Source organism: Kryptolebias marmoratus, linkage group LG10 (genome assembly GCF_001649575.2).
Source record: "Kryptolebias marmoratus isolate JLee-2015 linkage group LG10, ASM164957v2, whole genome shotgun sequence".
In the NCBI taxonomy this organism is placed as follows: domain Eukaryota; kingdom Metazoa; phylum Chordata; class Actinopteri; order Cyprinodontiformes; family Rivulidae; genus Kryptolebias; species Kryptolebias marmoratus.
Genome location: NC_051439.1, coordinates 8884736 through 8898217, shown reverse-complemented (window position 1 = coordinate 8898217; position 13482 = coordinate 8884736). Strand labels below are relative to the sequence as shown.

General features: G+C 38.6%; 1 protein-coding gene across 1 annotated transcript; it reads left to right on the top strand.

Moving 5' to 3' along the window:
* The first annotated feature begins 9335 nt into the window (after positions 1-9335).
* Positions 9336-12946, top strand: fhl5 (four and a half LIM domains 5). Its single transcript, XM_037977732.1, has 6 exons — positions 9336-9436; positions 9519-9742; positions 9896-10070; positions 11290-11459; positions 11635-11821; positions 11938-12946. The coding sequence occupies exons 2-6, from the start codon at positions 9581-9583 to the stop codon at positions 12087-12089; spliced, it is 846 nt and encodes a 281-aa protein (XP_037833660.1). The 5' UTR covers positions 9336-9436; positions 9519-9580; the 3' UTR covers positions 12090-12946.
* Positions 12947-13482: the final 536 nt, after the last annotated feature.

The following is a 13482-nucleotide window of genomic DNA, read 5'->3' as shown; positions in this document are numbered from 1 at the left end:
GGAGCTGAAAAGGTTGTGGACCGCTGATCTAGGTAACTAAACTATCCTAATGGTATGTAGTGATATCGCAGATGTGCATCTTTCTAAGCAATGTTCGCTTGTTCCTTTTGCGTCACATTTTACTAAATACATTATTTATTAGGTTTTAGATATAAAAATGTAAGAATCATGATTATGACAATGAAGTAAGTAAATATTTCAGGCCACCTCTGCTGTCAAACAGGGAGTGATGGAGAGACACACAGACTACGCCCAACACACAAAGTATCCCTCAATTCAAACCTTTTCTATGATCTCAGGGTAGAATATAAGTTCACATCTGTTGATCATGTTCAAACTGAAAGAATCAAGCTCCTTAGAGCAATCTGTTCCTCAGTTTAAACATTTATTTCATACACATAAAGAGTACAAATTACAGCTTTGGTCCACAGAGCTAACAGCTGCATCAGCAGTCTGTCAGAAGTGGCCCTGACTCCTGTTCTGAGTTACAGTATCTTCATGGTGTGGTCCACGCCTCCAGGAAGTGACCGTCATGGCAACAAACTAAGGTGCTGTCCCTATTCTCAGCGCATGATCAGCCCTCAGCCAATGAGCTCTAGTACTCTGGAATGCAGGACCAATAGTGCTTTGTCTGTTGGCTGAGGTAGGCCTGTATCTGATATATCTTTCTAAAGTAAACAAGAACCAGACATTTACGACATTTGCTGGTAATAACCTTACTGAGTTCTGTATATGCAGCTCTGCCACATGCCAAACCAGACACGAACATTGAACAATCTGCCGCTGTGCAGCCGGGAACAATAAAGATCATTATCTTTTGCTGGGCACATGAATTACAAAAAAGATTTGAAGTATTTTATGAGGGTGTGACAGTGTTGTGCACTTTCACCTCACAGACACAAGAAGGATCAAGGCTCCAATTTTGGTTTAAATGTTCTCTTTGTGCGTTTGTGGGTTTTCCCAAGTACTCTGGCTTTTTTCTTTATTCCAGGAACTTGTTTGTTAGGTTAGTTTCTCAGGAAAAATGGGTTAAATAAAATTAATGAATGTGAATGAGCTCTTAAAGTTCATCTAACCCTCCAGCTCTGCAGGCGTTTGTCAGTAAGTACCTTATAGCCCACAGATTATTCGTATACTGTACCATGTCTTACATTGTTTTGTTTTGTTTTAAGATGTAGTGGGTTTTTTTTCCTACAATATTCTTCAGCTGAATGTTTAAGAAACAAGAAAGTGGAAAAAAAAGCATTCTCTAGCCATAATTAATAAGTGCAAATGCCACACTGTAAAAGCACACATAGGGGTTAATAAGTCATTAAATATTTGATTAACAAGGAAGAAATATCCACTGAGGGAGTTTCCACTTCTCTGTCTTTTTCCTCCGGGGTGTAGACCGTGATTAAGGTGAACAACAAAGCATTCAGAAAAACAACATGCTGTCCTGCACACAGTGTCCAAAAACAGTTTAAAAATGATGGATTATGTAAACAATTGACTGAAATATGTGATGAAATATACAGCAAAATGTGCCATTTTAACATATTTATCCTGTATTTATAAGATCATAGTATAATAATGTATAAAACACATCTTGGTTCATAAAAAATGAGAGATTATTTTATTTATTTTAAAGTGTATTTATTTATTTTGTGTGGTTTTTTTTAACATATCTAATCATTTAAACACTCAGCAGTGAACTCCAAGTCTTACGAGTCATCAGGAGATGAAGAAATATTCAAGATAAAAACTAACTGGTCAGTTTCTAACATAATTTTGTCTGCCAATATTCTCTCTTGTTGAACTAAATTTAGAGTTTAGTTGGCAAGAAGCACAAGCTTTGGAAGTTGAAAGCTGATTAAATGAGAGACTTTCCAAAGTTTGTTGGAAAAAGCAGATTTTAAATATTGACTGTGGAGTTAGTGCAGGTTTCACGTATCAGTTTATTTTAAAGCAGTTTATACAATATCTACTCACTGCTGGGAAGGCATGGTTAGAGTGCGATGTGTCTATAAAATGCATTACTGTGATTTTAGATCATCAGCCACTGGAATGTGCTCTGTCCTGTCCTGTTGTTCAACCAGTCCCAACGGCTCAACACAATCAACTTCTGAGGTGACTATCACATTCTAGGAAGAAGATTTTCTCTTCTTCCTAGAATATGATCAAGGAAAAGATAAATGGTCACACGTCATCAGACATAGATGAGCTGATTGAACTTTTGGTGGAGAGCATGCCAAGATGCATGGAAGCAGGGTTTAAAAATTAGGGTTATTGCACCAAAAATTGATTTCTGATCACTTCCTGAATTTTAAAAAATGGTTTTGTGAAGTCTAAAAATGAAGATAACTTTGTTGTTGTTGTTTTTTTGTTTATTTGTTGGTTTCCTCTATTGAGGTCTGACTTCAGTTATTCAGGTCATTTGTCATGTTTTGCAAATAGATTCTTTAAGTGATTATTTATAGAAATTATTATGATTGTGAATTATTTATAGAAACCAATGCAAGAGACTTTACATAGAATAAACCCAGCAAGAAATCCCTTTGAGCCAAAACCTAGCAATAATTGGTAGGAGAAAACTTCTTTTTTTAAGAAATAAAATAAAAACATTTCAGTTTTTATATCTTTAACTGGTAAAATAGAGCGATAAATAACATGGCGGACAGATAGAACCCACTATTATTTATTTATTTATTTATTTTTTGTCCTGTCATGGCATTTTAGGCATACCTTATAGAGAAGATGGCTGCCTACATATTTATACATGCATGTCAATGAAAAACAAAAAATAAAAAGGTGTGTTCATGTTATGTGGGTGCATATGTGCGAGCATCCCACCTGGAGATGCACAGAGTGCCGTGAACAAAAGAAGGCCCACCATCTACTGCACCCAAGAGCAGAGAGGACAGGTGGATCCAGCTCCCGAAGGCCGCAGCAGCCCCAGGCAAACAAACACCTGGCACCACCCCAAGGAAGCTGTGCGTCAGCACAGAGGTTTGTAGAGCCAACAATCTTTTAGAGAGTTATATCAAAACATGCAGGTTGTCAAGTTTTCAGTCTCTCTGGCTCAAGGCAATAAACCTCTGAGGGGCCAACGTGTGCTAAGAACAAAATTATATAACACTGAACAGATGATGTTACACATCACTGGTAAATTGATGTTTTTTTTACATCATTGTATTTAATTTATTTATTTTGTCATGTGAAAATGTGTCAATTCAACATTATAACTACCTGTTTACAAACACTGGTGATGTATTAAACTCAGTAAAATTATAATTATAATTATGAATTTACAATATTCCTCAAGTAATCTTCTGAATACCACGAGTAAACAACAAATTTTGAGCTTTGTTTAATTTTTTTTAGGAATTACAAACACTAAATTTTTTAACAGAATGAAAAAAGTCCCTAGTATCTAATCAACAAAATTTTCTCTATCAGAATTTTTATTAATTTATGAAGTAATCATTCAGTAAACTTCTGAAGTCAACCCAATTCAAGATGAGCTCCAGGGCTAACTGAGCTTATACAATATAAGAAAAAGGCAATAACTCTGTATTTTTTTTCAGATATTTAGCTACAATTTGGTGTGGTAGTAGTTGAGAGTGATGCCCAAAACATACAATAGGTCCTAACAGATCATGCAAAACCTTTGTTTCAAACTTTGGCATGCAACACAGCGGGAGATATGTAATCCGTTCAAGAATGCTAGCTTTATTTCTCTTTGTAATGATGTGATTTTATGTATTGTTTAATGTATCTGTTAAGAAATAAGGAAAAAATTATCAAGATTGTCAGTGGTTAGTAATGTGTAGATCTCAGGTTATCGAGCAAAGTTGTCATTTCATGGCTGATCACGGGGAACTCAAAAATCAACATATTGTTGACATTCAAGTACTCTAATGGTTCTGTGGAGGTTGGTGACAAGAAAGATAAGATCTGATGAGTTTCTACCATGTTCTGTAATCCAGCCAAAGATCTGTATCACACTCCCTTGACTGATACATGAGACAGCATGTTTGGTTAATTGATGATTCTAAATTCAGTCTGTGTGTTGTGCGTGTCTCCATGTTGGCTCTGTCATTACCTGACCTGATCAGTGTTTTCCCCTGTCTCTCCCCTGGTGACAGCTGGGACGGTCTCTACAACCCTTCGACCCTGAGCAGGATAAAGTGGGTTTATAAAAATGGATGGTCGTTGAGTGCATTTTATAGGCTCGCTTGTAGCTAGGTTACAAACACAACACCCAGACGCACCCGTGGGGATCTCTGGAGATGCCACTCTCTTTCTGCTACACACACAACTTTACATCAGTTTGTCATTTGATGCCTATTATCGCCCACCACTGAAAGGCGAAGACGGACCATAATGTTTTTGCCCGTGTCTGTGTGTTCATGTGTCTGAAAGTTAGCAAAATATATCAAGATCCACAAGACCAATTTTAATCAAATTTGCAGAAAGTAATTATTGAATGTGCTTCTACAACTGATTAGCTTTTGGAGTTAACTCAGTTCAAAATGGCCACCACAGCCAACTGACCTTAAAAAGCAGAAAAATGTGTCAGTCATTCTTAAAGATACTGCTCTAAAATTTGGAGTGGTTCTTCATTACATACTCCAAATACTCTTCATTGTGCAAAACATTTGCTTAAAACCTACAGTTTTAACTCTGATAAGTAACAAAACTTCACATATTCTTGGACCCTGAAAGTAGTTTTTAAATTATTTAAGAGTTGAAGATTAGGGTTTTTATTTGTACAAACAAAAATCTTACAACTGTTGTTTTCTCTAAATTTGATTATATTTGATTCAAGCACAACGAACTCTATAAGGTACAGGAAAGGGACATATTTTACCGATTTGTTCTTCGGGGCAGACAACATTTTCTCTTCTTTCGTAGTAGAAATTATTCGCCATTCTCTGGGACAAGTTTCCTCACCTGCTCAAATGCATTTTTTTTTACTTTTGTGAGAACTGAAAGGGAAATTGGATGAGTTGGTGGAGGCAATACATGGGCACTTACAAGGCCTCCCTGAAGGGGTCTAAAGTTTTGCAAGATTTTAGACCGAGATGATTGTATGTCCTTGCCTCCTGCAACCCCCTCTGTGACTATCCTGTTCAGCTGAAAATACCGTGTTGAAAGCAAGCAGCAGAGCACAGGGGCTTGCAAAAAGACAGGTCTGTGTGAGTCCTCTTATTAACTACTGAAGCTGCCCCTCAGTCTGATCTAATGGATCCCACTTATGTTGTCATCACCATGCCAACCAGCTGTCAGCTTTGGTGCAGCGAAGCCTTTGCACTTCAGACCAATGTATCTGTGTCGTGTTTATATGTCCCAGCCTTCAACAAGTCACCACCACAAAGGAGCCACCAAAGTAAAATGCTTCTCTTCTTCGCTGAGATTGTCTGATTGAGGGGAGAGAAAAAAACAGCCACTGACACCTTATTATAAAGCCTGAATAATTCAAGATAAGAGGACACTTGAGTCCAGGTCAAATAAAGGTCTATTTATTGAAGCGAGACAGGCTGCATATAAAATTTGCTGGCAGCAGCGCACTGGTTGACTTCGGAGGATTAAGCCAGTAAAAAGAAACATGCAACATCAGCAACCTTCTGCAGAGTTGGCCCTGCCAGCTGAAGAAGTTTATAATCCAAGAGACAAAGTCTAGTAACTGTCGATCATCAAATGTGACTTATTGCACTTTAGAGAAATCACAAACATGGCAGCATCAATAAAAGCTTATGAATCTATCACTTCATGATAATCTGCTTTGTTGACATGTTTTTTTTATGACTTTCACATGCCAGTCCAAGTGATGCCTTTGTTTCATGGAGAATATAGGTCACTGCCCGATTGTCACATGATAACAGATGTGTAGCGATGCAACAACAAAGATTAAAATACCGAATATCTGCAGTTGTCATCTAGTTGGATCTGGGTTTATTTAATGTCAGCATGGCTTTGTGATTATCAGTCACTCATCTGGACATCAGGAGAAAAAAATAATTCAATGCATTGGTGATTTAATCCAGAGCAGCATGCAACTCTGTTTAATCCAAAACCACTTAAAATTAAAAAGAAGCCTCAAGGATGACTTAAAATCATATAAATCTGTTCTTGTGATGAAGGTATGAAATTGAAATACACTCACTGACAGAGTAAGTTAAGCATTCAGAAGGAGTGGTCTGATTTGGATGTAATTAACACATTCAGACCAGTGATGGGTGTGTAAATGATTCAGTTTGCAATGAACTGGCACATCTAGAATGAGCAGCAGAGTGCAAATTGTGGTGGCATCGCAAGCGGAACAATGGTGTTGTCAGGTAGTTAACAGAATGTCTGACAGTCTGTCAAAACAGTGAGTAAACATCATCAGACACATTATGCTTTGTAGACATATAAGACAGCATTACCAGCACGAAACCAAGTTTGGTAGGGGTCACATTGTGGTGTTGCATGGTAGTCATGTTGAGCAAATGATGAGCATGTGGGGTGTACAGATGTCACAGTGGTCCAATGTTGGAAGTAATAGCTATGTGTGGCCACCCACACATATTGTAACGTTGTGGTTTCCCAAGACAGACCACACCAGGGGAGGGTCATCATATTGTGTGCCAAGTATTACAGAACCAGGACATCTGCATCTGCCACCTGGACTCTTTACAACACCCAGTGTCAATCTGCACCATGCCTCAGTGACTGGCATCAGCCTGACTACAGGGTACCATCGTTTACACAGAGCAGAGACAGCTGTGCTCAGAGTTATGCCGTAACCTGGAGGTATGGACTGATGACATTATGATTGGCAGTAAATCTCAGCTCTGCTTTACCATGGATGGTCATCGTGTGCTTGCATGGCAGCACCGAAGAAAGAGGATCGGTTCTGCCAGTGATGTGGTGAGACACCGTGGCATTACTCATGGCATCATGATGTGGGGAGCCAAAGGGTATGGCTTCAGGTCACCTCTGGGAGTGATTCTGGGAACCCTGACAGCACAGCTCTACATCAGTGCCATCCTGTACCCACATGTTTTACACCTCTGAGACAGCACCCTGGTACAGTCAACAAGAAACTTGTCCATTGAGGATGTGATTTGTATCGATTCTCACTTATGCCGCACATAAGTGATTTGACTGCATCAGTACAGTAGCAATGTACAGATAGAGTTTTAGGATTGAATCTAGATGCATTTTTATTAAGTCTTTATACCAATAAAATCCCATTTGTTTAATATTTAACAGTCAAAAAGAAGGTTTGTTTCTACAAACAGGCGTCCACTAAAACAAAAGTTCAGATGTAGTTATGTTTATGTATAAAGAACGAGTTTACTCTCTCCATTTCTCAACTTCTTCTGGCTGCACATCCCACTGTTTAGCAGTATCGTTTTCTCTTTAGTGACACCTAAAGTTCAGGAGAAGAATTGAAACAGTCTGAAAATGTGCTTAAAGCAACGAGAATCAACTAACATTGGAGGAAAAAAGGTTAAAATATGTTTAATTTTTTATAATTTAGGGAAAAAAATTGCTTGTCACTGCTGAGTTACTAAAAAGAGTATTAAACACATCTACTGCCAGCAGGTTTATTCATTTTGCACCAAGTCTCATTTTTTACAATGTTTGTTTGGTCATTCCTTTGTTTTGTCATATTACATTGGATTAAATCTCAATGTGTTGAATCAAACTCATGATGTTGAGTGAGTGATTAAAGGCTGAAGTGCATCATATAAAGGAGCTGAATTGTATTGCACTGTACTGATTTTTTTGGTCTGTGTACCTTTAATGAATGAGTTGGCATTATATCAAGATTCTTATCATACTGGCTACACACCAGAAATCCACAATCCTACTGTCCATATATGGACTGTCTGTCATGTTGCCAGACCGTTTCCCTGATATTTCCCTAAATGAACATGCCTGAGATGAGCTCAGACGTCAACTCTGACCTTGTGCTGATCTGCCAAATCTCAAAGGCCAATGCAACAGCTGAGGACCGCCTTGCTGCAGAAGAAAGACGGTACAACAACAGAACGACTGTTCTGCACCAAACTGCTGCTTGTATAAAGGCTCAGTGGACGCCACGCCTTATTGGGATGTGTTCAACAGTGTGCTTATATTCCCAACTATGTTATTGTAAACACTGTAATACGGTGTTTACCTTTTAACAAGTGCAGTTTCATTTTATTCCCACGTTTTTGTTTGGGGGACTTCTTGTTGGTTTGTTTTTGTCAGTGAGTGTAACTTAGATCGACATATTGTCCCTCAGCTGTTTTTTTAAAAAAAAACAATCAAACCTATATACACAGAAAAACCAAGCTACAGCATTATTAGCAGAACTAAAAATGGACTGCATTCATTACAAGGCTCCAGATGCATTTCTTTACAAGGAGTGGTAATAAAGTAAATGTCAAGAGAAGACTGAAGGAAAGAGAGTTCATCTTCCCAGAGTTGCATTTCTCTCAGTCTCATCTCCCTCTTTGACCTCCCTGTGTTTCTGAGGGATTAGGACAGTAGGCTGGTGGTCTTTCCAGGCTATTTTTATAAAGACATCTATCATTTCCTTTATTTTGTTGTAAAACTGATACAGATACATTCGCCACAGCTCAAATACAATTAGTTGACTGTCAGTCAAAGATGCAAATAAATGTAAACATTTAAACACAGAGATGTGTTCTGTTTCACACAAGCATTTTTATTCCTACAGCTTCACATACTTGATGAAACCAAACATGACTCACATGAACACAAGCACAGCCGAAGCAGTACTGTGATTCAGAAGATGGTCAACGTTGAAACTGCCTGTTCTGCTCCTCCTCTGTATTTTGGAGCGTTCACTTTCTGAAGTGCTGCCAAGGTGCTCTCAATAACCAACAAGAACTCCTGAATATAGCTCGGTTAGTACCTGGCAACCAGAATCCTGCTGGCATAAAGCTCCTATAAGCCATCTGCAATCGCTTGTGGTGTTGCAGGCACAGACAAAGGCCAGAAGTGTGTCCACACAAATCACTCATTCCAAATGGCCACCTGTCTTTTACATGGCACCAAAATCTATGCCATTGTGTTTATGTGAAGTTAATGTAACATGTTTTTTGTTTTTTTTAATCTGAGAAAGAAGGCTGTCTTTTCTCCAAACGATACCTTAAAAGTTAAATTCTCATTGCTTTTTTCATTTTGAGAGAAAGCATCAATGGATTAAATAAGTTTAAAGGCTTAATGATGTGTGCTCCACAAGCTCCCTTAAAAGGTGACGAATGATGCAAGGGAGTATGTGCATTCTCTCCGGAGATTACCACTAATAAGTGGGCCTGTATATATAGAAGACTCCCTCAGTAGATACCCCCATAATCCTCCCTGACCCCCTTTCGTCCCAGCCTCACCTCCAGAGTCTGGACAACTCTGCAGTCCCTGAATTCAGCCTCATTCTTGCTCCACAGCCGCTCAGGTAGAGATTTCTTACGATACAGCACTGCTTTTTAGGAAGAAACTGGGGGCAAAAAATGGCCTCTTTTCTTGCTTGATGAAAGGAAGAAGAAATTGCCTGGAGTGTCCTCCTCCTGCTCTGTTTGAAAAGAAAAACTGAGAAAAAATGTCCACCACTGAGAGGTTTGATTGCCATTACTGCAAAGAGTCTCTGCTGGGGAAGAAGTACATAATGAAAGATGACACGCAGTACTGCACAAAGTGTTATGAAAACCTATTTACCAACTGTTGTGAGGGCTGCTCTTTACCTATTGGCTGTAACTGCAAGGTAAGGAAGCATAATGTGAGTTACTTAAGGAATGTGCTGTAAAATTGACAGAAATGCTAAATGTCAATAATAGATAACACTTAATGCCTGTTAATTCTGAATAAATTAATTCGTTTTTAATAATGATTTAAATAATGTCTTAAACCTTTTCAGGACCTGTCCTATAAGGATCGCCACTGGCATGAGCAGTGCTTCAAGTGTGCAAAGTGCAGCCGCTCACTGGTAGAGAAGGCCTTTGCAGCCAAGGAGGATTTACTGCTCTGCACTGAATGCTATGCGCACGATTACTCCTCCAAGTGCAGCACCTGCAAGAAAACTGTCATGCCAGGTATATGCAGCGACACATAAGAGATGGGCAAACTAAAACCTGCATAGCTGTCATATTTCCTGTGATGATGCATTTAGTTAATGAAATTACAAACTTTTTTTTTAAAAAAAAGCTTAAGGTAAGCAGACTAATGGTTCAGGCTTGATGATGGCAACAGGCAATACTAGCTGACAAAACCTTCCCAAAATAATATCTATTAATAGATGCTCTGCAGTTGTTCTCGCTGCGCTTGTTTCCAAGGTGCAGAATAAACTTAGACTCCCCGCTTTTAACCAGCTAATGTTCTTAATCTTTTTTTTTCTGAAGCTGAATATTTATAATGCTATGATGGTCAAATGGTATTTTTTCACAGTGTGCATGAAATGTACACTCAAAATGTAAACACTGAATGAGTTTTGCACATCTAAATTATTGAGAGCAGGTGAGTTTCATGCTGTCAAAAGAAATCTGAGGACATCAAAATGGCCCTTTTGTGTTTAATCGTATTTTTAGCCTTGAGCGTAAAACCCAGTTGTCCTCATTTTGTGGAATCTGTGACAGCACGTGAGTTTAGCACTATCCAAGGCAGAATATGTCCACAATGAACCTGATAATTGTTGTTTTGTTACTTGTGTGCTAAAAAAAATCAATTTATGGGCTCAAACTTAAAGGAATAGTTCAGATGTTTTGAAGTGGCGTTCAGTTTAAAGGTTAGAAACAAGAAATCTCTTATCTGTTGTAGATGGCCAGCATGATAGCATGTTCCATTAAGATTAGGTTAAGTTACTATCCAGGCTGAAGCTGATGGGTTATGAAGGTTACTGTGCTCTGGTAATGGGCTGTAGAATTAATAAATATCTCCTGTTTTGTTGATAATATTGTCACAACTTCGTCAGGCTTTTGCTTTTGTATGAACCTATGTCCATTGCTAGCAATTTTGTTATAAATCACCGCAAAGACAGTTTTGACTTGTTTAAATTCTTGAGTCCACCTTATTATTTCAGAAATTCCACAACAGTCAGAAAAACGTGAACATAAAAACTATTCAAATTATTTACTGTTAGCATTTGTTAATGTATTTAATATTGCAAAAGTTATTTCTTTTCTTAAAAAAAACATGTAGATTTATTTATAGTGGGTAGAACCATCCCTGCAGGCAAGTTGCGCTATTTGAGGCGACGTGTAATTCTGTCATTGAGGTACCATATGCAGGATTAGCTGATCTTTTCTCTTGTGCCAGGTTCCCGAAAAATGGAATACAAAGGGAACAGCTGGCATGAGACCTGCTTCCTGTGCCACCGCTGCCAGCAGCCAATAGGAACCAAGTCCTTCATCCCCAAAGACACTGGCTACTTCTGTGTGCCCTGCTTCGAAAAGCAGTTTGCATACCAGTGCTGTGCATGTAAGAAGGTAGAGTTACAGCTATAGAGTGCTTATGTTTCCTCATGACTCTCTCACTTGCTTTTTTCAATTACACCATGACTGAAAGGCTTCAGGTCAAGAGGAATGACATGTTGTTGTTTTGTTTTTTTTCTATTTTATTTTTGCATATATATTATCTTGCCTGGGTTTTTCCTATCTATAGGCCATCACAACAGGTGGCGTGACCTACCAAGAGAAGCCTTGGCATCGTGAGTGTTTCCTCTGCATTGGCTGCAGGAAGCAGTTATCAGGCCAGCGCTTCACCTCCAGGGAGAATTACCCATACTGCCTTGAGTGCTTCAGCAACCTGTTTGCAAAGAAGTGTGTGGGCTGCACCAAGCCCATTTCTAGTAAGTTTCTGCTCATGCTCAGTTCCACTCTTTCTAAAACGATGCCACTCCCTTCCAGCAGGGCATATTCAAGTTTTTGCATATGTGACATCTGAGAACGTGTTTGTGGCACGCAGGTTTGGCAGGTGCCAAATACATCTCCTTTGAAGAGCGCCAGTGGCACAGCGAGTGTTTCACCTGCCTGCATTGCTCGGTGTCACTGGTGGGCCGTGGTTTCCTCACCCAGCGAGACAACATTTTGTGCACTGACTGCGGGAGGGAGAAATGATCAGATCAACTTCATTCAAATCACTGCAACTCATGTGATGATTTCCTGATGTTGTGACACTTGCCACCTGTAAAGTCAAGATCAGTCTGGTGTTCATAAGGTTTTGGCTAATTGATGTGTATCAAAGCTTAATTTTTTTTGATGACTGAAGTTACAAAAAAGCAATGTTTTCTTCAGTGTTTGAAGTTGTGGTGCCTTTTCTGCAATTTTTGGTGACTTTTTTTTGCTTTAAAGAGAAAATATATATTTCCCTCCTCATAGTTATTTATTTTGATAAGAATAAAATAAGGGGTGTTTTTCTTGCTGGGTGTAGAGCGGAGGAAGGCAACCCTGGTTCTCGAGTGCCACTGTCCTGCAGGTTTTACTTGTTTCCCTGCTCCAACAGGCCTGATTTGAATCAACGGGTGACTTATCTCTTCATGTTCTGCAGAAGACTGAATCAGGCGTATTGGAGCAGGGAAACAAGTAAAACCTGCAGGATAGTGGCCCTCGAGGACCAGGACTGCCTACTCCTGACGTAGAGTCTAACTGTTAGCAGAAACCCTGAATGAATTTTACACAGTAATAGATGTGAATAAATACGCTTCAAAGAAGGAAAAAAGATGCATGGTTTTTTTTTTTTTTGCTTTTCACATGAAAAGTTGCTTAAATAGAAAAAAAGATATTTTGCTCATCTTGGATATTTGGTCTTTATGAATGCAATCCAGTGGAGCTATATTTGATGTCATTAAAGAGATACTCAGATATCTTTTTAGTTATATTTTGCTTTTGGACCTAGTTCAAATAAACAGTAAATTATTGTATCATAAGCATTAAAAATACAATTTTTCCTAAACATACATATTGTTTTAACATTTTCTGTGAAATGCAAGCATAAATTTCCTGTTAATATGTAGTCACATATAAAAAGAAAACTACTTTACTTTGTTAACTTGTGGAGGACGTTTTTACTTGTTGGCTAACTAACTCATAGACTTGAAATGCATTTGTCTCCTCTACATTTTCAGACTTTACAGCAATAACGTTTTGCTACTGCTTATAGAACATTAAAGCCCATGTTGTATGTAAAAAGCTAGGAATCTCGTAAGAAAAAAACAAATCTACCTTAAGTAAAAAAATCATCCTTTCTTTCCAAAGCCATAAACAGAGACTTGAATCCCACCAAAGTAAACCCAGAGGAGCTAGGGCAAGAAAACTAGGCTCAAGCAATTCTGCAGCCCAACAGAGGACAGTCCCACTTTAAAACCATCTGCTAGTCCTGTGGGACATGAGAATTACTGGCCTCAACACGTCCTTCCTAAAACTTGCTCTGAAAAAAAGCAAAAAATACAGCACATATCTTTACTCAAAGTGTTTGTCTCATCAGCTGGTGTTCAGTCAGTTTTCGTTGCAG

Coding starts and splice junctions, on each gene's coding strand:
- fhl5 (XM_037977732.1), top strand. CDS start 9,581: ATGTCCACCACTGAGAGGTTTGATTGCCATTACTGCAAAGAGTCTCTG. Junction 9,743..9,895: donor CTATTGGCTGTAACTGCAAG/GTAAGGAAGCAT, acceptor AAACCTTTTCAG/GACCTGTCCTATAAGGATCG. Junction 11,822..11,937: donor CTGCACCAAGCCCATTTCTA/GTAAGTTTCTGC, acceptor TGTGGCACGCAG/GTTTGGCAGGTGCCAAATAC.